Source organism: Macrosteles quadrilineatus, unplaced genomic scaffold (assembly GCF_028750875.1).
Source record: "Macrosteles quadrilineatus isolate MER2022 unplaced genomic scaffold, UCM_ALF_1.0 Scaffold_3__2_contigs__length_128488019, whole genome shotgun sequence".
Lineage (NCBI taxonomy): Eukaryota > Metazoa > Arthropoda > Insecta > Hemiptera > Cicadellidae > Macrosteles > Macrosteles quadrilineatus.
In genome coordinates this window covers 114,987,001-115,014,738 of record NW_026542596.1, presented here as the reverse complement: position 1 = coordinate 115,014,738, position 27,738 = coordinate 114,987,001, and the positions used below count along the sequence as shown (strand labels likewise).

Here is a 27,738-nt window from a genome sequence, read left to right as displayed (position 1 = left end):
TATGAATGTATGTGTTTTTATAATTCAATCCTATAGTGAATTGTTTTAATATCTGTTGTTAAAAGTAATTTCAAACTTTTTGATAAAGTGCACATTTAAATCTTATATTGAAGATAAACTTACATTATTATAATAAGTAAAAGTTTCAATACTGTTTTCCATTCTCCAAGTTGAGAAAGTGAATTTTTTTTTATTAAAAATCCACAACGCCACCAGTTAAAATTTAGTATTTTTGCTGAGCAAAATGTTATAATAACCTAAAGTCCTTCTATCGCTAGAAATATATATTTTTGAATATGGGTAGAAAGAAATACATATGAAGGTTGGCTATGAAAAAATATACTTTGACATCTTGGTATTGTTAAAAGCAATTGGGGATTAGCTGTAGTTGAACCAAGCCTCTGGACAAAACGTTGCGCCTACACTCTTTCAAAGTTGTAGCTAGTTTAAAAAGATAAAGTACTTAAAAATATAAAAGGGTTAATTTACCTGTTGCGTCAATTGATCCTATCGTTATAAAATAACTACAGCTGTTTCTGCTACGAAGCGAGCACATCAGGTTGGAAGAACGTTAAAATACAGTTTCGTTTCGTATGTGTTTCGTGTTATGTGTCCTAAATGTGCTGACGACCTCATTCACGGATGACAAAACTATAGTTTAACGTTCTTCCAACCTCTTCCAACCCTTAGCAGCACGAAACCGTTTTAGTTATTTTATAACACTAGGATCCATTGACGCAACAGCTAAATTAAACCTTTTATATTTTGCACAATCTTGAACCAGAGGATAACCCATCATAAACTTAGAAAGAGTGTGGGCCAACTTATGTGAAATCCCTCTTTATGGTTTTCACTAAATGGGGAGGCATTTTAAATTATAACACCTATAACTTCATTTACTATCGTGATAAACTAATGATAACAAAACTTCTTTCAACCTCATTCTATGAATGGGAATTTTATCAAACTTGGGGGATAAAAACTGAGTTTATACAAAGTGTTTCGTAGCTTTAAGGTAGCCTATTATTACGCAGTATACTTATTTTAATGGATAAAGCCAATTTGTATTTACTCATGAAATTATCATATTGGTTCGGTGATTGTCACATTATTGTAGACGATGTAGCCAGCGAACATTGACTTACACTTATAGACGCGTTCCAAAAAAATTCATATCTCTGTTTTTTATTGGAAGTTTAATGTTAGGATGTATTTACGTTTGTCTATAATATCAGCAAAAAATTAAATTCATTTAAATGGTATGACACCATTATGTGTGATGTTAGACACCTCACACCACCATGGAAAAGTATCTCCGCCATTTTCTCGCGGTAAGCACTATATAATAGAGGCGACTGTAGCAGGCCATTCACAGTGAAGTAAACTGAGAAAGTTGTTATAGAAAGTTGCCTGTTGTGCTAGACAATGTGGGTTAAGTTTGGAACTAATGATTGGTTAAAGGCCTTTCGAAACAATAAGGACGCTGAGTTGGCCATCGTAGAGATCGATGGAGAGCTCTTATACAGCTAACTCGGTTACTGCATCTTCGTCTATATCACAGGTTAATAGCTTTCATCTATTATATTTAAAATGTGGACATAAATAAAAGTGGATTTGTATAAGTGTTGGGTGAAACGTATTAATGTTTTTTCAATGTTTTACTCGTATTGATTATTGTCGCAGAAATAAACAATAACACAGAACACGCATTTAAATCATCAGTTTAGCTGATTACGCCTAAACTTAATAGTATATTTCGTACCTAGGTCCGAAAACGAGGTTTTGCCGGCTCGAGATAGGGTTTTCATCACACTACTACTATTTTACAATAATAATAATGAAAAATGATAGTCAACGCAACTTTAAGGTAATGTGAAGAATGAGCAAAAATAATAATAAACAAATAAACAGTTGCTAGGCAACGGTGAAAATATAACAATTCTATTTCAATGCTATGGATACTGTTTGCGTAATTAATATGCAAGCGGACAGCTGATTTTGCGGCCCCAGGATGTAAAAACCTGCTCGGTCCCCAAATTATGATGACAGCTGGCATGGCCAGCAAAATGTAACTTTCAGCCACCAATTAACGTGTGTAATACCGACAAAGACATCATAGTGTGGTGAAAAAACTACTTAAAACCTATACATGAGATCCCTAGGAACTGTATATCTAAAGAAACATTTCCCCAACAATGAATTCTCTTTTATAATGAGAAATACGACTAAACTTTCTACACCAAAGTTACATGAAGTTAAAGATAAAATTTTGTTGAAACCTCACAAAAAAAACTTCTTGGAAGGATTAAGCATTATTTAGATACTATAGGCCTATTATTGAAAATCATTAAACAAAATTGAAAGTAATAAAGAAGTTATCAAAATTAATGTTACTTTTATGAATTGTTAATTTTGTTTCATTTAGTTTAAAGTAAATGCCTAAATATTTAAGAAAAAATCTGAACATATTTTAGAATTAATTTATTTTTAGAAATGTTCAGTTTGTAAAATAATTATTACTTGCTAATAGTCCGTAAGAAAAAAATGACGCGGGTCTCATGAGATTATAGAAGCGTTGAAACTTGACGACCTTCATAATTAACCTACAAGAGTAATTAGAAAAGTTACGGAGTTCCTAAGACGTTAAGCAAGTGACTTTCACTCTCGCGGGAATTTGGTAATTTACTGGACAGACCTTCGGGAAATGGCGCTACTTGAAGGAGTTTCAACAAGTTTTAACTGGTCAATACATCTGGATCGAGCTTAATAATGGAATTTCTAGGACTTTACTAAATTTAAATATAGGAATTTAAAGTCATACATAAATCATATTTACTAAAACAATTTATCGATTGGATTAGTTTATATTTTTTGTGGATAAACAATTAATTGAAAATATATGTGGAACAAACTAAAGTAAAAATAAATTAGCCATATTATTATGTTTGATGGTTGATTGCAACCAGGTTTTAGTAATAAAGCTAACTATATACCTTTGGTATTATTTTACATGTAAAGTACAAATAAATACACATTATTATTGTTATTGTTATTTATAAAAATAATTCGAAGTTTAAAACGTTTTATACGCCATTTGTGTTTGCTTAAAATTTAATAATTGATAATAGAAGAAGAGTTAAACTTCGAAAAGTCATGTTAAAAGCACATTACATAGTTATCAGAAATACTGACAGCATGTGAGCATGCGCAACGGTACACGCAGTTTAAAACCACGTGATACAACTTTTCAACTTAACACGTCAAAACTATAAACACGACATTGCGTGACGTTCCGTAGGTAAATAATCGATAAATGTGTTGTTACGAGGCTTAGGTTCACCTTAACCTGTGGTAAGACAAAAAGCCAAAGTTAGAGCTAAAGACAATTACAGTAATTTATAAGTAGTTTTGACTGTGTGTATAGAAATCGACGAAAAACAATTTGTTAAAAACTAATTATGTATTCGAAACCTAATTGAATATATTTTTTTTAATATAACAAAGAAGTGTAATATTTCAGAAATTTTCATTCAAATTTTGAAGACATAACTGAATTTGACAAAAAAAACCAACGCGTCATTAAATTAAAAACCAAATTTTTAGAGCAATTTTCGTAAAATATAGAAACATGTATTTATAAATCTGAAAACACTCGAGTCACTTAGGTAATCACGCCAACACAGAAACACAGGCTTCAACACACGGGAGACAACACAGAACTGAGGCGCGGCACATTGGCGGCAACGTTACCATGGCAACCGTCCGGGCATGGCTGCTCCAACCCTGTCTGGTGTTATCACTACACTGACAGTCTGTATCAGTGCACACTGTACAGAAGTGACGAATCACTGTCAGAACATGGCTAATCCAACCCTGTCTGGTGTTATCACTACACTGACAGTCTGTATCAGTGCACACTGTACATAAGTGACGAATCACTGTCAGAACATGCCAACCCTGTCTGGTGTTATCACTACACTGACATTCTGTATCAGTGCACACTGTACAGAAGTGACGAATCACTGTCAGAACATGACTGATCCAACCATGTCTGGTGTTATTACTACACTGACAGTCTGTATCAGTCCATACTGTACAGAAGTGACGCATCACTGTCAGAACATGCCAATCCTGTCTGGTGTTATCACTACACTGACAGTCTGTATCAGTCCATACTGTACAGAAGTGACGAATCACTGTCAGAACATGACTGATCCAATCCTGTCTGGTGTTATCACTACACTGACAGTCTGTATCAGTGCACACTGTACAGAAGTGACGAATCACTGTCAGAACATGACTGATCCAACCATGTCTGGTGTTATTACTACACTGACAGTCTGTATCAGTGCACACTGTACAGAAGTGACGAATCACTGTCAGAACATGGCTGATCCAACCCTGTCTCGTGTTATCACTACACTGACAGTGTAACGAGTTATTTTTCCTAGGGGGGTAAATATTTGCTATTTGGCCGCGCACCGATTGTTGAGGTAGGCAAGCGGCGGCGGCGAACCTGGCTAGCGCCCTTTGACCCGGCTTATCAGTTCGGATAAGCTTGGGTATCCTGGGACTACCGGATAGCCGAGAAGGACATTCGAGTCGTGGATCCCAGTGAGCGAGGATAGCGTGTGTCTAGTGAGACGTCCAGTGGTGTACGTAGAGAGGAGTGCTGTGGTGACATCGGTGTCGTGTGAGGTTGGTGCTCAAGGAGTGAGTGTCGGCATTCAAGTTGGGTAGTGAAACAGTGACCCACTTGGGGTGAGTGGACGACGTTTTATTATATTTTGGTTTAAGAGAGTTAGAGAGTTAGAGTGGTAACCGTGCTGGTCAAAGCCTGACGGTAGTTAGGATTTATTTATTAGTCAGGAATAATATTAAAGTATATTCCTGACGGTTCTGGGCAGGTGCTAGAGCGCAAATAATATAATTTATTGACTGTAGTAGTTATTATTTTGCGTTGTACCAAGAGTTAGTTATATTACTAATAACTCTGAGGCCCGACAAACCTAGGCTGCACGATTTAGCGTGCGTAGTTGGAAGCACGAGGCCAGTAGGCTAGTAGCTAATATTATTAGCCGATTAACAGAAGCCCAGCTAAGTAACATAAAGTTGGTAGTAGCAGTAGCAGTAATAGGGTTGTTATTGTTTATTCAGTTGATTATTTTAATTTAACCTGAACAGCTTGTTGGTAGTCCAACACGTTATCTTGGTAGCTTGGATAGCGGAGTACCGGCTATCAGATAATATATTTATCTAGTGTTTGGAACGTATTTAATATTTATTTATCTGCTACTAAGTAGCTCAATATTTTAATAGTGCAATTGCCATTTAGTTTTGCTTGTTTGGCTTGGTATTTATTGAGACCAGCTACTAGTGGTGTAGTCACTCTACCTATAGTGTACTTGTATCTTATTATGTGGTACGATTATTGAGTGAACTGTTTGATTCTTAGCTTGGGCATTAGAGTTGTGTATTGGATTATAGTGGCCTAGTAGACCCCGCCTGGTGATAACACGCGTTGTGGTTTTTATTGGCAAGTCGTCGTGTAACTCACCGTGTTTTAGGCACTCTGGGCTTGACTATTGGATAGTTAGGACGAAGCCCGAGTTGCGTAGTCAGCAACGACCCCCTAGGAGGGTGGAGAATCGGCGTAGGCCTGGTAGTGATTATTGCACGTTTGTTTTGGTGACTTGTTTTTGACTTGTTCACAGTGCCCGTGTATGAGCCAGTCCTATACCGGTTAGACCCGGCTTTTGGCCTAGTGGTTTCCCTGACCTTATCGCAGACCCTGGAACTTTACCCAGCCATTGTAGGCTGAGCTATCCCCGGCAAACGGTTGCGACTGACTGCACTTTTAATATTTTTTTTCCAGTGCAGAAAGGAGCGTCGCAAGATGGCGCCTGCGAACAGGGACTGAGGTTGGCAGTGGTGCTGAGTTGCTGACGTATTAACGGCGCCCGAACAAAATAATTTTATTTGTGCAGATTTGCTGCGGACTTGTGCAGATTGGCTGCGGACCTGAGCTGTTGAGCAGAGTTTTAGGCAGACCTGCTGTGATTTTATAGTCGGTTGGGTAGGCCTAACCTGTTTTCTGTTACAGCGTGGTGTGTTGTGAACCCTAATTTATTTAGTGGTTGTATACATAGTTAATTAGTTAGTAATTTTAATTTTGCTAATTAATTGAGCTTTATCATTGAATATTATTTGAGTGAGAACCCTTATTGTGTATTTGTGGTTTGACTTTCACACCCATAATTGGTTTGATTTATTATTTTGCTAATTAATTGAGCTTTATCATTGAATATTATTTGAGTGAGAACCCTTATTGTGTATTTGTGGTTTTACTTTCACACCTATAATTGGTTTGATTTATTATAACGGCGTTAAATATATTTTAATTGGTTTCGTTTTTTTTGCGGATTAGTCGTGGTATTTAAATTTTAAATATGGTTGTGACTACGAGTACGACGTCTGTGCTGGGCGGTACGCCTATTACGTCTGCTATTGTTACGACTAGTTCTGGGGTTAGCTCCGAACTGTCGGTGATGACGACGTCGTCATTGTGGCCTGCGTCTTCGCCTGTTTGGCCGACTATTTCATCGGTCGTGGGTACGACGGTGACAACGTCTCTGACCTATTCCGCGCCAGCGACTATGTCCTTGGGGTCGCAGCCCCGGGACAGTCGCGTGGGTTGGATATATGACCTCTCGAAAGGGGAGCTCATGAGAACGATGGACCAGTATGGTTTGGTGACCACTGGGACTTCTGCGGAATTACGGCAGAGATTTTCATCGTTTTGGAAGCAGCGGAATGCCCGTCGGTACAGTGATGATAGGATGTGTACGGCTGGGGCTGCTGCACCGACATATGTACCGCCGGCTACTACAACTGTGGAGCTTCCTGACCCCCAGAGAACCGTACCTCAGGTACTGGGTAATACGGAATCGGGCCAAACAGAACTATTCGGACTTAGCAGGGAGTTAGAGGCGATTAAAGAGATCCTTGGGTTGTCTTCGGAGACCGATACCCGGACTCTTAGAGAACATCTGGCATCGGTGGTGCGACAGGCGAGAGGCCCGCCGAGTAATGAGGTCGGCTATGGGTTCGAAAGACCCGCCAACCCTATGTCCCCTGTTGTGGCTGCTCCCATGCCTACCTTTGGGTTACCAAGTAGACCCGAGGGATGGCAACGACCTAGTGATCATTCAGAGAGATCAGTCCGTCCTTCTAGTGTTGAGGTGCCACGTGGATCGGATATGCTCTCGAATGGGGCCAGCAGGGTGGAGCCGAAGGACTGCTCCAAGATATGTGACATGGTCCGAAAGTGGGGTTTGAAGTTTGATGGACGTAGAGACCCTGTGTCATTCCTGGAGCGTCTTGAAGAGCTGATGGTCTCGTACGCTATATCGTCGGAGGACCTGCTTAGAGCGCTGCCGGAGCTGTTGCAAGGCTCAGCACTTCTTTGGTACAGGAACTGCAAGGAGCTCCTGTATTCTTTTGAAGCTTTTCGGCATCAATTTGAGATCCAGTTCCTCCCACCTGGTTATCAGAGGAATTTGGATGAGGAGATCCGGAAAAGGACACAGGGTGAAGGCGAACGCTTTAGAGACTACGTAGTTGCCATAAGTACCTTGCTTAGGCGTAGCGGTACGTTGTCGGAGCATGGTAGATTAGACTTAATCTACAGCAACATGCGTCCGGAATACAAACTGATGGTACGCCGGCGTGACTTCAGCAACCTGGCCGAGATGGTGGAGTTGGCTGAAGACTATGAGGCCTATCTGCGAGAGAAGGCCGCCTTCCGACCTCCTCCTTCTCCAAACGTAGCGCTGGTTTTGGAAACCGCCTACACACCCAAAAAGAAGGTGGAGAAGCGCGCCGAAACTGCCGCCGTCGAGAAGCGGAGTTTCGAGAGACCGTCTCCGGAAGCCGAGTCGCGTGGGCGGGTAGCTTTGAAGTCGGATCGGGTCCACGGTCAACGGCCCGTGACAGCAGCTAGAGCGCCTGAGGGTCCAAAGGGGACGGTTAAATGTTTTAGGTGCCAGGAGATTGGTCACTTTGCCCGAGAATGTGGTAAACCAAGGACCGTCTCCTGTTATGGGTGTGGCAAACCTGGTTTGACGGTGAGTCAGTGTGGATGTCGGGCGGGAAACGGCAGGCCAGCTCAGACATCAGGAGGTCAACTGGGCAAGGCCACCCAAAACGAACGACCTCAGAAGAGTGGTCCGAGTGGCTCGGAAAACTAAACAGCCTGGTTGGTGGAGTAGACGAGAACCGGCTGGTTTCGGAGACAAGGCCCTTTGTTGAAGTTGTGCTGATGGGCAGCGTTTTTAAGGCGTTATTGGACACTGGGTCCGTAGTTAACCTGGTTGGGCGCGAAGTCGCCAATCATCTTCAATGTCAGGGGGTAGAACCTTTTAAGAAACCCTCTCCTCTAAGGATGGCAGATGGGTCGCGGTCTAGGGCCGAGTATTCGTTCCGATTGGCAGGGGAGGCTGCGGGAAGACGGTGGGTTGGAGACGCCTTGTACGTTCCCACTCTTACCACGGATATGATTTTGGGTATGGATGTCATACGACATCTCGGACTTGTGACGGTCGTGACGGAGGTGATAAGAATGGGCGTGGGTGAGGACTGTGCTGGTCAAGTGGGCTGCCTAGATACGGTCGAAATTAGTGACCAAGACCCCAGAGGCCCTGACGATGGAGATCCCCGTCTTATTCCTGAAGCCGAAGTATCTGACACTTCGTTGGCTGGTAGTGGCGTGGATTATGATCCCGCTTGTGATGACGTCAAGGGCGAAGGAGTGATAAAGCCGTTGACGGAAACCCAAAGCCAGTCGTTGGCGATATTCTTGAAGGGAGAGCTGTCAAAATTTGACGATGTGCCCGGGAGGACCCATCTCTTGGAGCACGTTATTAGGCTGAAAGAGGGAGTGGTTCCGGTGAAGCAGAGGCATTACCCGAGAAATCCAGCTATGCAAGCTGTGGTTAATGGGGAGGTGGATGTTATGTTGAAGGATGGGATTATAGAACCTTCTTCGTCTCCATGGAGCTCACCGATCGTGCTGGTAAAAAAGGCCTCGGGCAAATTTAGGATGTGCCTTGATTTGCGAAAGGTTAATGAGGCCAGCGTGCCGGACGCTTACCCCCTGCCGAGGATAAACGCCATTTTAGAAAAGCTTCGGCGGGCCCGGTACATAAGTACTCTCGATTTGTACCGTGGCTATTGGCAGGTGCCTCTCAATGAACGGAGTCGCCCGGTTACCGCCTTCACGGTGCCCGGGATTGGCTTATTTCAGTTTAAAGTGATGCCTTTTGGTTTGCATTCGGCGGGGGCCACGTTTCAGCGTTTGCTGGACAAGGTGATCGGCCCGGACCTAGAACCATCGGCGTTTGCGTATCTGGATGACTTGGTCTTGGTTTCTGAAACTTTTGAGAAACATCTGGAATTGTTGAGGACCGTCTTCGCCAGATTGAGAGGGGCGGGATTGCGCCTGAATCCTGACAAGTGTCATTTTTGTAAGACCCGGTTAAAATACCTGGGTCACGTAGTCAGTGATGCTGGGATCGCAACCGATCCAGAGAAGGTCAGGGCAATCAATGACTTTCCTACACCGCGAAGCGTGAGGAACCTTCGAAGTTTTCTTGGGCTGGCCAGCTGGTACAGGAGATTTGTTGACGGATTTGCGTCGTTGGTCAGGCCTTTGACCAAGTTATTAAAGAAGGGGGAGAAATGGCAGTGGGGCTCAGATCAGGAGATTGCTTTCGAAGCAATGAAGAACCGCCTGAGCTCAACACCAGTTTTGGCATGCCCGGATTTTTCGAAGACGTTTGTGCTGCAAGTAGATGCCTCAAACGATGGCCTTGGTGCGGCTTTGACGCAAGACCAGGCCGGTAAAGAGGCCGTAGTTGCATACGCGAGCCGTCTATTAACAGACCAAGAGCGGAAATATACGACTACCGAGAAGGAGTGTTTGGCTCTGGTCTGGGCGGTGCGGAAGTTCCGACCATATCTGGAGGGTTATCGCTTCGTGGCCATAACGGACCATGTGGCATTGAGATGGTTGATGAAGCTGCAAGAACCGTCCGGTCGGCTTGCTCGTTGGGTTATGGAGTTGCAACAGCATGATTTCGAGATCCGGTACCGTAAGGGTACGTTGAATCGTGTTGCAGATGCTCTCTCCCGTCAGCCCGTGGGTGGTGAAGGTGACGATACCCCGGCTGACGTAGCTGTGATGGGAGGAGACCCACGAGAGGCCGAATTAGAGACCGAGGGTCTGCAGCCAGAAGATGGCACATGGTACCAGCGCACTAAAGAGTGTGTGTTGTCCAATCCCAGACGTGTCCCGAGTTATTGTATTAGGGATGGGGAGTTATACAGGCGTCTTGGGAAAGATAAGAACGATGAAGGCGGAGTAGTATGGAGGGCTTGTGTACCACCATCTAAGGTTAAGGATGTGTTGGTAGAGAACCATGACTCTCCTATGGCGGGCCACCTGGGAGTTAAGAAAACAATTGCCCGGGTTGGGGAAAACTATTTTTGGCCGGGTTGGCGTCGTGCCGTGAAAGAATACGTTAGGTCCTGTGCCACGTGCCAGGAGTTCAAGGTATTGCAGCAGAAACCGGCGGGACAAATGTACTTTCGAAACCCTCAAGGGCCTTGGCATTCGGTGTCGGTCGACTTGATGGGTCCATTCCCCAGATCCAAAGGTGGGCATCGTTTTCTTGCAGTTTTCCAGGACCTGTTTAGCAAGTGGGTTGAAATAAGACCCCTGCGGTCAGCTACGGCCAAGGCTGTAGCTAGTGCATTCAAGGACGGGCTATTGCTGCGTTTTGGTGCCCCTGTGATTCTTATGAGTGACAATGGAACCCAGTTCGTCTCTAAGGTGTTCCGAGACCTGACGAAAGAGTGGGGAATCGAGTTCCGACAGACTGCCCCTTACAGCCCACAGTCCAATCCGGTTGAACGGCCAAACCGGGTTATCAAAACTATGATAGCCCAGTTTGTTCAGGATAATCATCGTACTTGGGATGCACTCATTGCCGAGTTCCAGTACGCGATGAACACCGCCGTTCACGACTCCACTGGGTTTTCACCTGCCAAACTGTGTTTTGGGAGAGATCTCAGGCTACCTAGGGCAATCGGGTCGTCTCTGACCACAGGACCGGAGCCTGGAGATGACCGTGAGAGAACCGTGGACGAGGTATTTAGTGACCGGGAGCAGGCGTTTAAGAGGTTGTACGATAGTTGTCGACAGAACTTGAGGAGGGCTTTCCAGCGCCAGTCTAAATATTATAATCTTAGACGGCGTGAGGTACAATACCATCGAGGTGATCAAGTCATGAGAAGACTACATGTCTTGTCCTCAGCGGCTGAAGCTATAGTGGGCAAACTGGCCCCTAAGTTTCAGGGTCCTTGTACCGTGGTCAAGCGAGTGGCCCCTAATATGTATGAGGTAAAGGACGAGGGTAGGAGAGAGACCCATGTCGTCCATGTTAAAGACCTTAAGACCTACCATGAAAGAACCGATGCTTAGTTATTCTTGGTTATGCATGGTGGTGGTTAGTTAGATAGCATTTTGTGCTTGCTATTCTTTTGATGTTTTGTTTAATCAAGTAGTTTTGTTTTGTTTGCTTTGAGACCTGTGGTGTAGGATTCACTATTGGGTTAAGAGCCGGAGTATTTTGTTTTGGCCGGAGTTCAAAGATTTTTTTTCTTTTTGGCCGTTTTCTTTTTTTTCATCCCGATGTAAGTGGGGGATGTAACGAGTTATTTTTCCTAGGGGGGTAAATATTTGCTATTTGGCCGCGCACCGATTGTTGAGGTAGGCAAGCGGCGGCGGCGAACCTGGCTAGCGCCCTTTGACCCGGCTTATCAGTTCGGATAAGCTTGGGTATCCTGGGACTACCGGATAGCCGAGAAGGACATTCGAGTCGTGGATCCCAGTGAGCGAGGATAGCGTGTGTCTAGTGAGACGTCCAGTGGTGTACGTAGAGAGGAGTGCTGTGGTGACATCGGTGTCGTGTGAGGTTGGTGCTCAAGGAGTGAGTGTCGGCATTCAAGTTGGGTAGTGAAACAGTGACCCACTTGGGGTGAGTGGACGACGTTTTATTATATTTTGGTTTAAGAGAGTTAGAGAGTTAGAGTGGTAACCGTGCTGGTCAAAGCCTGACGGTAGTTAGGATTTATTTATTAGTCAGGAATAATATTAAAGTATATTCCTGACGGTTCTGGGCAGGTGCTAGAGCGCAAATAATATAATTTATTGACTGTAGTAGTTATTATTTTGCGTTGTACCAAGAGTTAGTTATATTACTAATAACTCTGAGGCCCGACAAACCTAGGCTGCACGATTTAGCGTGCGTAGTTGGAAGCACGAGGCCAGTAGGCTAGTAGCTAATATTATTAGCCGATTAACAGAAGCCCAGCTAAGTAACATAAAGTTGGTAGTAGCAGTAGCAGTAATAGGGTTGTTATTGTTTATTCAGTTGATTATTTTAATTTAACCTGAACAGCTTGTTGGTAGTCCAACACGTTATCTTGGTAGCTTGGATAGCGGAGTACCGGCTATCAGATAATATATTTATCTAGTGTTTGGAACGTATTTAATATTTATTTATCTGCTACTAAGTAGCTCAATATTTTAATAGTGCAATTGCCATTTAGTTTTGCTTGTTTGGCTTGGTATTTATTGAGACCAGCTACTAGTGGTGTAGTCACTCTACCTATAGTGTACTTGTATCTTATTATGTGGTACGATTATTGAGTGAACTGTTTGATTCTTAGCTTGGGCATTAGAGTTGTGTATTGGATTATAGTGGCCTAGTAGACCCCGCCTGGTGATAACACGCGTTGTGGTTTTTATTGGCAAGTCGTCGTGTAACTCACCGTGTTTTAGGCACTCTGGGCTTGACTATTGGATAGTTAGGACGAAGCCCGAGTTGCGTAGTCAGCAACGACCCCCTAGGAGGGTGGAGAATCGGCGTAGGCCTGGTAGTGATTATTGCACGTTTGTTTTGGTGACTTGTTTTTGACTTGTTCACAGTGCCCGTGTATGAGCCAGTCCTATACCGGTTAGACCCGGCTTTTGGCCTAGTGGTTTCCCTGACCTTATCGCAGACCCTGGAACTTTACCCAGCCATTGTAGGCTGAGCTATCCCCGGCAAACGGTTGCGACTGACTGCACTTTTAATATTTTTTTTCCAGTGCAGAATATCTCGTCGCAACAGTCTGTATCAGTGCACACTGTACAGAAGTGACGCATCACTGTCAGAACATAGCTGATCCAATCATTCCTGGTGTTATCACTACACTGACAGTCTGTATCAGTGCACATTGTACAGAAGTGACGCATCACTGTCAGAACATAGCTGATCCAACCATTCCTGGTGTTATCACTACACTGACAGTCTGTATCAGTGCACATTGTACAGAAGTGACGCATCACTGTCAGAACATAGCTGATCCAACCATTCCTGGTGTTATCACTACACTGACAGTCTGTATCAGTGCACATTGAACAGAAGTGACGCATCACTGTCAGAACATAGCTGATCCAACCATTCCTGGTGTTATCACTACACTGACAGTCTGTATCAGTGCACATTGTACAGAAGTGACGCATCACTGTCAGAACATAGCTGATCCAACCATTCCTGGTGTTATCACTACACTGACAGTCTGTATCAGTGGACACTGTACAGAAGTGACGCATCACTGTCAGAACATAGCTGATCCAACCATTCCTGGTGTTATCGCTACACTGACAGTCTGTATCAGTGGACACTGTACAGAAGTGACGCATCACTGTCAGAACATAGCTGATCCAATCATTCCTGGTGTTATCACTACACTGACAGTCTGTATCAGTGCACATTGTACAGAAGTGACGCATCACTGTCAGAACATAGCTGATCCAACCATTCCTGGTGTTATCACTACACTGACAGTCTGTATCAGTGCACATTGTACAGAAGTGACGCATCACTGTCAGAACATAGCTGATCCAACCATTCCTGGTGTTATCACTACACTGACAGTCTGTATCAGTGCACATTGAACAGAAGTGACGCATCACTGTCAGAACATAGCTGATCCAACCATTCCTGGTGTTATCACTACACTGACAGTCTGTATCAGTGCACATTGTACAGAAGTGACGCATCACTGTCAGAACATAGCTGATCCAACCATTCCTGGTGTTATCACTACACTGACAGTCTGTATCAGTGCACATTGTACAGAAGTGACGCATCACTGTCAGAACATAGCTGATCCAACCATTCCTGATGTTATCACTACACTGACAGTCTGTATCAGTGCACATTGTACAGAAGTGACGCATCACTGTCAGAACATAGCTGATCCAACCATTCCTTGTGTTATCGCTACACTGACAGTCTGTATCAGTGCACATTGTACAGAAGTGACGCACCACTGTCAGAACATGACTGATCCGACCATGTCTGGTGTTATCACTACACTGACAGTCTGTATCAGTGCACATTGTACAGAAGTGACGCATCACTGTCAGAACATAGCTGATCCAACCATTCCTGGTGTTATCACTACACTGACAGTCTGTATCAGTGCACACTGTACAGAAGTGACGCATCACTGTCAGAACATGACTGATCCAACCATGACTGGTGTTATCGCTACACTGACAGTCTGTATCAGTGCACATTGTACAGAAGTGACGCACCACTGTCAGAACATGACTGATCCGACCATGTCTGGTGTTATCACTACACTGACAGTCTGTATCAGTGCACATTGAACAGAAGTGACGCATCACTGTCAGAACATGCCAATCCTGTCTGGTGTTATCACTACACTGACAGTCTGTATCAGTGCACACTGTACAGAAGTGACGCATCACTGTCAGAACATGCCAATCCTGTCTGGTGTTATCACTACACTGACAGTCTGTATCAGTGCATATTGAACAGAAGTGACGCATCACTGTCAGAACATGCCAATCCTGTCTGGTGTTATCACTACAATGACAGTCTGTATCAGTGCATACTGTACAGAAGAGACTCGTTACTGTCCGGACATATATCATGGAGTATTCGTGTCCTGACAGTGATGGGTCCCTACTTCTTACTGAAACAGACTGTTAGATCAAGCCTGTGTCAGGGCCGTGTTTGTCCTTCAGCCCAGATATTTCCTTTTTTGCCAAGTACCCTTTGCGGGTGACGTGATTGTCATTCAGTATATCTGTGACCCACATCGATTGTTTGGCCCGCTTCAGAGTTGCGGGTTTATTCGTTTCTTTTGTACTTTAGTTTTTTTAGCATTTGTCCAAACTGCACTAGATGCCAAATAGTACTAGAGGTGCAAACTGAAATTAGTTACTGAATTTAAGGCCCTTGCATATCAATATATTAGATTGCAACATCTATATAAATAAAATTAGAGTTTTGTCTGTACATTGCTTAGAATAATGAACTTTTTGGTTATTTTTACATTTCATAGGTCAGAGAAACCGAATCAAACCTTATCTCAATTTCTGTCTGTCTGTCTGTCTGTCTGTCTGTCTGTCTATCTGTCATTCTCTTGGTAACGCTAAAATACGCACTTTATTACAACTACTCCTCAATAACTATAGCACTGTCCCGCCTGAAACTTATTTTCCAAATACTATACATATATGAGATGGTTTTAGACGTATTTCATCGAATATGAGACAGTTAGATATTTAACAGTAAACCCTTGAAAATCAAGTTTTTGTCGATTTTTGACGTGGAATTTCTGGAAGCCCATGTTAACCTTATGAGAAATGAAATTATTGAATCTTAACAGCTGTTTCAATTAAACAAGTTGGTTCTGTTCTGTGATGTTCAATAGCATTAAAGTTACAAGGATTACCAACAGGGTGCAGCACTAGCACTATTATTTCTTTTACATTTATGACAACAGCTAATTTGCAACCTGGAGGCGAGTGAGCGTAGCGAACGAGCTAACCTGAAGGCAAGTGAGCGTAGCGAACGAGCTAACCTGAAGGAAAGTGAGCGCAGCGAACGAGCTCCAACATACAGGTGAGTGAGCGTAGCGAACGAACTTCAACCAGGACGTGATTGAGCCATGCAAACGAGATCAGATAGTAAAAATAAAAGTAAGCCTACCGTTATAGGATCGACCGGCAGACACAGAGGTAATTTAACCTTTTATTGATTGTCATACCGATCCGGAACAACAAAAAACAACATAAAATGAAGCTATGTATAATAGTTTGGCCAGCATATCTTAAAATATGCAAACCAACTGCTGTTCGTTATATAAGAAGGTTTCAACTGAATATTATAAGATCCCCGTGCGTAGAACGGGTACACAGCTAGTTAAGGTTAAACTTAAACTGTGCTACAACAAAAGTGGTTAACTAATTTTGTAGGCCTGAGAAAGAGTTTGTAACGTAATTTAGTTAAAAAACCTCAACGAGTAATCAAAGCATTGCATACGTTATTTTAGAAGTTAAGGAAAATGCTTAGCTATTAAACTGTGCATACTCTGAGCTGGAGTTATTCGAATTGATTTCAAACAGGATGAACCCAGAGACAAGAGATAGGAAAGTATTTCGTCTGATGCCTTCAACTTTTGAGGATTTAGACACACTTTTTATTCACGCTCAAAATGTCGCCTACGAGGATGATTGTAGACGTTCAGTTAGAGTACACCCTATGTCACAATATAACCGAATGGTTAACAATGTAAATGTTCTGAGAACAAAGAGTGTTAATATTGTAACCAACTAGAGGACATCGCACGAGACTGTTATAAGAGACAGAATAATTACACCCCTAACTAACGTGTCAAGGAATACCCTACTACTCTAAAATGGCTTATTCCCTATATTGGAAAGAAGAAGTAAGGACAAATCGCACACAGTAGAAGAATAAATTATCACTATGGATCAATACAAAATACAAGAATAAAATATAAAATAGATAAACCCATTATACATACTGTTAAAGTAATGTTAGGTAACTAAATAATTGAATATGTGCTCTAAGATACAGGAAGTAGTAGCTGTTCAACCATTCAGTGAACATATGCACAGAAAAAGGGCCAACAGTAAAAGAAACTAATAAAGTTAAAGTAAATTACAACTCAGCAAAAAATAATGTTATTTTTGTAATGGGACAATGTACCGTCATTGTAAAATTCATAGTTTTTCTGAGATATAGAGATATCACTACACTATAGAGATATAGATATAGATACAGGAAGTAGTAGCTGTTCAACCATTCAGTGAACATATGCACAGAAAAAGGGCCAACAGTAAAAGAAACTAATAAAGTTAAAGTAAATTACAACTCAGCAAAAAATAATGTTATTTTTGTAATGGGACAATGTACCGTCATTGTAAAATTCATAGTTTTTCTGAGAAAATAAAAATTTTAATTGCAAGAAGTTTATCCTGGTAAGTAATATCTGACTTTATTAAGAAATGAAATTCGTTATCATACCGTAGTGCGGGCAGTTGTTATTTCAAATTCAAACCAGATTTTAAAATTGAGTTGAGTAATACTCCTACAATAATCAGTACAGACGTAAATAAGGAAACTGTTGTCGGCTGTAATCAAGTAGGGGGATATAAAGAAACTAATACTGTTCAAGATAAAAACTGTTTTTACTAATGAGGATGGCAAAGCAATGCCTTTGAAATTATTTTAAAATTAAAAGACTCTGTTAAAATATAAAGTTACCTAAGTCCTCCATAGAACAAAATTATATAAGAAATGTTCATAGATTTATTATAACAAGATATCATAAGACATAGTCTCTCAATCTAACCTATTCTTTGTTAATAATAAGCCTAAGTCAGACAAGCACAGACAACTTATATTTACTCTAATTTTAGAGTACGTTGAACATAAAATAGAACAAGTTAACCAGCGACCTTCATGAACTATACCCTACAACTACCTAAGGGATTCTGAATATTTTACTGTGCTAGATCTTACATAAAGTTTTAATCCGATTCAGAGAGCGGAAGATAGTAAACATATCACGGCTTACTCAACTAATTATGAACTATTATGAGTAGAATCGTTTACCTTTTGGACTACATCTAGGAAGCGGAAATCCGTCTTCTTGTTTCAATAAAATGTGTAAAGCAGAGATGCTTAATTTGGTACTAAACGTTGTGGATGACTTAACTATTTACTGCTAATTATTACAGGAGCAATCAAATTGTTTAAAACAAGTCACTGAGAAGTAAAAAACGATGTAACAGTTAATCCTGCTAACGCTGTGTTTTCAAAAAGTGAAATAAGTTTTCTTAGTTATTTTATATCTAAAATCAAGTATCCATAGACCCAGACCGAATACAAGCTATTAGAAATAGTAATCCCAAAAGACGAGAACGTTGTGAGTAGATTTTTTGGGATGACGTTTCATTTTTCCTAGTTCATACCCAAGTAGGCCTACTTTAAATTGACTGCGTGGTTTAATTAACTAAGCGAAACTAATAAGAAGTTTGTTTGCTAAGAGGAATGTCAAAGTAAATTTGAAGATTAAAAGAAGCGATAAAAATCCAACTGTTTAGGCGATACCTGATTTACATATCTACCGTTTAAATTACACATGATCTATTTTTACTCGCAGAGTACCCGTCCTTCGTACAGGATTTGTGTAAAATGCTAATGCAGTTAGTATCTATGAGTTATACTCGTGCGTTTTCAATGTGGGAGGACACGGTTTGAGAAAATTTGGTTCTTTAAGTTTACAGTATGCTATATTATAACACATCTACCACAACCATAATGTTCTAATACTACACATAAGCAATAGAACAAATTAAATTAACACACATTTGGACAAAATCACAAATTATTGATTAAATTAAAATCACAAACATGACTGTAAACAATCCTACTTTGACAACTCTCATTGTGTATCACAGTATTTTATTTATTTATTTTCTTTTGCTGCCTAGTTCTAGTTAGCCGTTGTCATACATTATTATGAGGAAAAATTAACATCAATGCACCCTAAACCTTATAACTGTTTAATACTATTGAATATCACAGAGCTAACTTGTTTAGATGAAACAGCTGAATAAATTCTTTAATTTAAGTAATCTAAATTCTTTAAATATGAATACTCTTAAGGTTAACATGAGAAACTAAAGAGCTACTGGGGCGAAGTCCGAATAAATTTTTAAGATAAGAATATGCCTATATGATATGTTAATGGGGAATGTGAGCTATCATCATGCTAAATTGCAGCCCAATCCGACCAGTAGTTAATGCGTGATTGAACCCAAACAAACAAACTCACTAATTCCAAATTGTTAATATTAAGTATAATTTGATATATGTTTACCCGCTTCATTAAAAACCCTGTTATAAAATATACATATCTCATATTAAATTACACATTTACATACGATCTAAAAATATGCGTACATATTAATGCATAAAAATTCTCTTTACTTGAAGACTTCAAGCCAAGTCTGACGCGGCTAACTACACTTGTTAACTGTGTGGTTAACAAGTTTTATTTCTTACCCCCCATTCACTAAAAAATGATAATAATAATTTTAGTTACCATTTTAGAAAACAAATATACGGAAATTATACCTAATTAGTGTAGCTTTCTGCTTTATTTGAAATACTGTAGGCCTATATGGCAATGCAGTTAAGATATATATATTTATATTACTGTATGTATCTGTTTCAGTTTACAATTAAATATTAACAGCCAATTTGACACATGAGTGTCGTAACAAATTCCGAAACAAAAACAGCTTGGGTGATTTGAATTAAAGTTTGGTATTTTATGGTTCTTTTAACACCAACAAATAACCTCCACTGGTGTAAGAATTACGGTAAAAAATTATTGCTACTTTTGTGATTTTCCCCTTAAAAAGCAGAGCTATTACCAATTATCAATTATCAATTATTGAGATGGGGACGCCAGCTAGGTGCCTATTTAAACCCAAATATGATTGAAGGACGAGTGTAGAATGTTGTGTGATGACCTGTGTAGCTTTGTTACTGACTAAGATCAGCAGCTCTGTCATTAGCCAGGATCATTTTCGTGGTTATTAAAAATAATAGACAAATGTATGTTGTCTATCGGTGCTGATATCATTTCAAAACTTATTTCGATAAATTATAAACCCGGTCGGCTATTTTGTTCAATAGATCAGCTGATTGGTATAAATAAGATACACGAATGGAAATAGTTATTTGTGTAACTAGTGTGGGAAGTGGCACTTTGAGATGCAGATGAGAGAAATGTTTACGCACGAGCCTCAGGCGAGTGTGGAATGTTTCTTGAGTTCAGCAAAGGCACTATGCACTTGCGTTACACATGATTTTCCCAAGAGTTACTATAAAATATATATATATTAGTCTTTCAAACACTATATAACATGTTCATCCTTTTAGGTTAGATTAAATCCAAACGTTGAACGAAATGGGAAACCAAGCACCAGCTGATCGCAGTCGCAGTATCTTTCAGTGTTGCCAACTTAATTTGAAACATACACGTATTATGTGCCTAATAAAACACAATGTTTTATGTCGTTTGGTTGGAATACTGGAGTGCTGGACGAAAAGTGCGGTAAAAAAATGAGTGTGGCAAAAGTAAGTAAATGCAGCAATTAGCTACTCTCCGTGGTATAAAGAGTGCAAGGAAGCCTACTTTGTCAAGTAACTGTACAACAAGATTTTTTTATGCATTCAATAACGTTAGCTCGGTATCTGAAAAAGGAGTTTGCTTAAGTAGGCAAGCAACAAAAAGGCATTCAAAACCAATGTTTTGTTTAATTTTTTTTCTCAAAACCTTTGGTAAATACAAATTAAATTATTTCCTTCAATCTATGGAATATGTTACCATAATTAGTTGTCAAGCAAACGCTTATAGATGGCTTAGAAATAATTTTGTGTGTACAATTTGTGTTAGAGATCCAAATATTGTTACAAATGTTAACCACGTGGATCCAGGAGATGTGCCACCCCAGGAAAAAGACTTGACTCAAGTGTAAATGCTCAATGCTGCAGTTAAGTCTGTTTTAGGTCTACGAGAGTATCGTTTGAATGGAAAAATATTTAACGGCCATGTAACAAAATTCTATCAAGAACATTGAGAAACTACAAACTAACGCTTTTTACTTAACTTCACTAGGACGCACTACGTAACTATTTTAATCACACAACTTATTTGTCTCTATACAAATATAGCCTCCATTTAAAATTGTGGTTAATAAAGCAATTGTGATGCTTGATTGTGGACGATAATGGCAAAGCAATGCTCTGATAACTCCGCTCAATTTTGTGGATGCTTTTGTGAACGCAATTTTGTTAGTAAACGCAGACTAGTAGTGTTTGCAACACATTTAGAAAACAAACATACCTTGTGATTTCATATCCTATAACCAAATTATTTACATATCTTATTGTAACACAAGTATTTTAACCACGCTCCATAATTAATGATTTAAATTTAAAGTTTTTCGCCAATGTATACGGTGTGATAATTTAGTTGTACCATTGAGTAAACACAGAATAGACTTCCCATGTGATACGAAAGTTTGAAGCAAATAAAATAGATGAAGTTCAGGATCATCTCACCAGAGTTTACTAGTGTATTGGGAGCAAACAGCTGATTGATTTTTCACTTGACACAATATATTGACATTAGTTGGTGACCATCTCAACAGATTGCACCACGTGTCCTTGCCTTCAAATTTTTACATTACATGGGAAGTCAATCTGTGTAAAGTCAATGATTGTACTTTGTCTGTTTTTAGGCCAATGAGAGAACAGTGTAAGGTTTATTCCTAGTTTGGCAATATACCATCTCAGATTTGGCACAATGATAAGGTGATATTGGCATTGGTAGTGTAATGGCTAACTAATGCTAGAAAAGACTAACTACTCTTAACTAACATGATTTCATGCTGCTGCAAACCGCTTTTAACTACATTCATTTGCTCGTAATCTATTATTGAGAATTTGATTGTTAGGGTCAATAGAAGCAACTGGCCTTAGACAACATCTTTTACGTTTTACGTTTTAGCATCCGTGGCACATTAAAATGTGATAGAGTACCGAGGATTTTAATTCTACTAAATTACAGGGTGATTGATATAAGTGTGCCAGCTGTTTTATTCGAAAACTATAAGATATATAAAAAAAGTCAAATGCTAAGTTAAATGAGTTTTTATTTTTAAAGTTTTTTAAGTTTTTTTTTAGTCAAGTAAAAAAAATATTTTAGACGCCATTTTTCCAATATGGCTGCCAACTTTGATTGTTCTTATAGAACACTCTGTATTTTATGATGTATTCCGGTAGAAAATGTAATTTTAAGACAATTTTACTCTTGTGTTTTTTTCATAAACCTAACTGTTTCAAAGATAATAATGGTTAAAGATGTGCAATTTCCAATAAAACAGCTGGCATGCTTGCTTAGGCCTTTATAAAAACCCTTGCCGAAATCTCAAAACTTTAACCATTATTATCTTTGAAACGGTTACGTTTATGACAAAAAAAACACATGAATAAAATTGCCTTAAAATTACATTTTCTAGCGGAATACATCATTATATACAGAGTGTTACATTAGAAAAATCAAAGTTGGCGGCCATATTGGAAAATGGTGGCTGAAATGTTTTTTTCTTTTACGACTTTACTATAATAAAAAAATCCAAGGCACTTACTGTGTAACTTTTTTGATATCTCTTATAGTTTTCGAATAAAACAGCTGGCACACTTATATCAATCACCCTATATAAAGAGCAATCGATTGGAACAAGAGTACTAATCACACCAGCAGCTAACACCAGATCAACCCAACTGTTAACATCAAATACGGATATTACAGTGTTTTTGTTGCATTCGCTAAACAAAATTATTAAAGTATATATGGTTACGATATGAGGACCTTATGTTAACACATAGTCAAAATTTTAGCTGATTGTCGTGACTAACTTTATTTGTTTCGAACAATCTGACAAACTGAAATATTGTAATGTAAAAATCCTAATATAAATTATTTTATAGAATAAATTGTACTCCATTAAATTGTATTGTAAATTGTATTGTCCATTATTTGTAAATTGTATTGTTTAGTGTTCCATTGTGTGAGTTTTTACGTTAAACCTTTTATAGATTATAGTGTTTTGTGATTTGTTAATAATTGCATGTTGGATCATGACTTGACTGCTATACAGTACATATTTTTTGACTACTACCCTCTGTAGTGTATTCCAACTTAGGTTGGGCGTTTGTGTATTGTTAGTTTTAATGTGTTAGTTAAGTTTTTTTCACCTGAAGACGGGATCAGATTCCAGATCCCGAAACGTTGTGTATTGTTTTTTACTTTCGTGATGGAAAATGTCCGCAATAAACCTTTGAACAACAAAAATAAATTGTAGTTGAATGAAAGAAAATAGAAAAACAATAGTACGATCAATGATCGTAAAACTACATAATAACTTCGTCCAAGTTATAACAAAGAGATTAATTGACACCTACATGAACAATGAACAATTCATTTACCAACTAACTGACGATTTGTCGCTTTTTCAACTATAAAACTGTTCACTATTTAAATAAAATATACAAAAAAATATTATCATGTTTTGAAATAATTACTCACTATAACTCAAACTCAATTTTAAAAACACGATAAGTACATTGATTAGGTAACTCAATAAAATATGGTACAGGGATAAAATTCAACGAAAAATGATACTGAATGTTGATTGTAGAGTATTTAAATCAAGACACGATTTGAAATCTTATTGGTTAGAAATAAATTTAGACATCCTAGTGATGACTATTTCTAGAGCTGCGTCCAAGATTGGCGTTGACGCTATCGAAATCAATAGTTGACAACTAGCGAGAGAGATGCGGTGTAGCGGCACTCCGCCGAACTACAAAGGGGAGAATCGCTCATTTAGTTCAACATATCTACCAAAGGCTGCAGCACTTACCTCTTTAACGTATGATTGGGTGCTTATAAAGGTCCTACATAACTATTTATACATTTATTAAGTACATTTATTATTATGTGATATATATATAAAAAACTACTACGGTAACACATGGGAGAAATTTATTTTTCTTATCGTTTATTGAGTATTAAGACAAAAGTTATATAAATTAAACTAAATAAATACAATAATCCTGGTGTTTACATGATATAGTGTAAATCTTAAACCGTATTCATAAGTTAGGCCGCAATCTCCAGATAATTTTCATTTCGATTGCCAAGCATAACATTTTATCATTCACATGCAATAAATTACAAAAAAATACGTCAAAAGTTATTATTCACACAGAAAATAAATTAAACAAAAACAATAGTAATAAAACATCAAACAGAAAAAATTTAATAGTTTTTTCACCTACGATGTTGACCTTACAAGGTTCTAAATGGTAATTGATGTCAAAAAATTGCAATGTTTTTAAATTTTTGTATATTGCAAAATTTACTGTACCAATAGGTGTAAAAAACGTGTATCATAGAGAGGCAGTTTTCTTCCCCTAAGAAACCTAATCTATATTAATTTAGAAAGATGAAATAATTATTTCTCAAAGTGAACTCAAATTACGTGGTTGTATCAGATAATAATAATGACATTTTAATAAACATTTCCTCACGCTTGGTTACAAAAAAACCAAATGGCCTATTTTTTCTTTTTTTCTTTATTATTAGAGCGTTTTCAAAGTTAGAATAACCAATTCTGTTTCACTTAAAACCTAGAGTTTTGTCAAAATCGTTTATAGATTTATCTTTGTAAAAACAGGTCCAAAGTTTTTAAATTTTCTTTATAATTTTTTGCTTCTGGACTAAATTTTTACTTAAAAATAAATATGTAAAAAAATACGAAAGAATAGAAATATTAAGATTTATGCACTAGTATTTATTAGTGTCCCTTTTTTTGCAACCAGTAGTTTAAAATCTAGTAGTTCAGTTTTAGTTGAATGTCCGGTTGGTTATGAATATCCATTTAACCATTAGGTTAGCATTTTCCTTTTAAAACCACTCACAACCTAAGGGATAATAAAAAGAGATTAGTGTTCATCTGAAGAACACCTTAGATTTTTAAACTATTAACCATCACCTGACAGTACTTTATTAACTTTTAAACCCCCTGGTAATTTCTAAATATTTCTATGAATTCACCCAGTCATAGAACTTCAAACTACAAAGGCTTCGTAACCGGTGTCACACGATAAATACATACCACGTTTTTATTCAAATTAATCTAAAGAATATTATTGGTATACAACTTTTGTGTACTCCTAGTCTTGTTCCTTCATTCTAAAAGGATATTATATTACACCAAGTAACCCTAGTAAGGCTTCTGTGAATACACTTACCACTTCATTGTGGTTTTCTAATTAACACCGTGTTATATTCCAGGTAATTCCAGATACGATGTGACCTCGTTGCATTTAGCCATCTTCAGTGCAATAAAAACCCACCCAGTGCTCCATAGTTCTTCGTTACTGCTCTGTAGATGGCCATCTGCTACAAGGCCGAAATGTCGTGATCTTGAATTACCTGTAAATACATGTAACTCCGAAGACTATATTGAAGTCGCGATCACCTTATTCTACCTGAAAATACCTTAAAAGAAGTTTCATCCAGAAGATAAAATAGTTTTCAAAATAATTCAAAACTGTGCTACTAAGACATCTACAAGATGGTGTTAAGAGTTAGGAAGCAGCCACACTCGTATAGGCCCTACCTGTACGTTGGTTAGGGCTAGTTGTAGCTCTTCAGGGCTAACAGGTCTGTGGTCCTGCAGACTCAACAGGGCTTGTGTCAGAGGCAGCATGGACCCCCTCAGATCTGGCCCCACCTGATACATACGCTGCTCAGAATATGTCCTTGGTTATCACTTATACAGGGTTTCCTTAATAATTTGTGCTGTTCTAAATGCAAAAGAAAAGATAGCCGTAAAAACGGGTTCACGGTAAAAGTATTTTTTTCCTCATTTAAAAGGGTATTTTAGTGATACATTTAATACGATTCTGTATGTCCACCGTTGAGTGATATACAGACATTTAACCAATTGTCGATCTCGGCCCAAATGCTGTGCAACACACGCTCTTGCTACCGATGAGACTACTTCATAAATCCTTTTCTTTAAATAAGCAACATCACAAATCCAATTGGAGTACTCGATGTTTTTTACGCATTCCTAAAGGAAAAATTCACCTATACTTCTAAATTAAAACTTTCTTGTGTTTTCAATAGTTACTTCTAATACAAGTAGTCTCCCAGAAGTCTAAAGTTTTTGCACTGATAATGTTTCTACGAGCCGTTTACTCCAACGTCTGATCTTTTTTTTAACAGCTTTGTTTAAAATTTGTCTTCACTCAAAATCTGACTAAAATGTACTTAACAACGCCCTTTTCTTTCTCTTGATCATAAAACATGTTTTAGGTCATAATTAACATTTTTGAGTTAACTGCGAACGCTAACGACAACAATGGAACAGCTGTTTTCCAAGACAGTGTAGCAAAACTATTTGAGCCAAAGAATACATTGATACCAACCTAACTCATAATTTACCTAATAATTTCCCTACCTAAACTGCCCATGTTTGTATAAAAATTCAAAACTGCACCATTCATTATTTGAATATTAGCCTACATTGTGGAATTTAGTGAGGAGCTTATCTGCTCATCTCCAAGTTTCTCCGCAAAAAGATTTTTTGGAGATACTACGTCCCGAACTTATTATTAACTAATAGCTAATTTGTCTTTACAATTGAAGGGATTGGGGCAAATATCTTTGGGATCGACTATGGTGCTAATTTCGTTGCTGCCTCACGAAATAACGGTTGACATTTTTGCCAAACTTACCGAGGGTTTGTACAAAACAATTGGAATATTTGTGAAAAAACAAATTATGGGAATCTGTCATAGCAACAATATATACAGCAAAGGCAAATAGGTAAACGTATAATTGTAATTATTAACAATGTGTCTATCGAAAATTTAATTTGTTCAATAAAACATCATTTATGCAAGTATTTTACTCAAGTAACTTTCAATGTATCAAAATCAATCCTAATTCAAGCTTTAATTTTTCAACCTACCTTTAAAAACACTTTTACCTTAAAAATTTTACATTCAACAGAAAATATTTTCGAGTAAAATAACACATAAAATAAGCTTCTCTTGATGAAAGGATTAAAATAATCCCTCTAAATAATCCTGAAGCCCTTTTTGTGATTACAGTCACAACCATGTCACACAACATTATTTCCCATACTAAAACTAATACACATTTTTTCAATAACTTACTTAATGTTTATATTAATAGCCTACAATTAGAAATGTGTCTACATATTTCTTGTTTTCTTTGCAACAATATATCTCTACCTTTTTTGAAAAGGAAGGCAAAACTTAATTAATTTTCAATAGATTATTGTGTGTGTTTATCTGGTTTTCGGCGAAATACTTTAAATTTTGTATCGTTTTTGATGTAATCTTTTTAGAAGTTACATGTACGAAGTAGTAACGTTAACTGTCCTTTGTTCCCGCTGATCATAAAATACAAATAAAACCCTTTGGTACAATTTTGAAATATTTATTTATTTTATAGCGAGAATATGGAGTTCTCAACAATGTCACTAAGCCCTTTTTGACTTCCGTATATACATCCGAAGGTTTAAGAAACGTTCATATTTCTAACGCTCATATTTATTGCGATTTAAATAAAAAAAAAAAAAAAAAAACATTCTATTGTTAT

The 27,738-nt window shown here is 38.6% G+C and overlaps 1 protein-coding gene across 6 annotated transcripts in view; it reads right to left on the bottom strand.

The window, feature by feature from the left end:
- Positions 1-27,738, bottom strand: part of LOC128988457 (disks large 1 tumor suppressor protein-like) — a 1,201,819-nt gene that overhangs the window by 519,428 nt on the left and 654,653 nt on the right. For all 6 annotated transcript variants that reach the window (XM_054409756.1, XM_054409751.1, XM_054409752.1 and 3 more), the window contains exon 5: positions 25,724-25,837. In XM_054409756.1, coding sequence (XP_054265731.1) covers positions 25,724-25,837 — 114 coding nt within the window. The remainder of the gene's footprint in view (positions 1-25,723; positions 25,838-27,738) is intronic.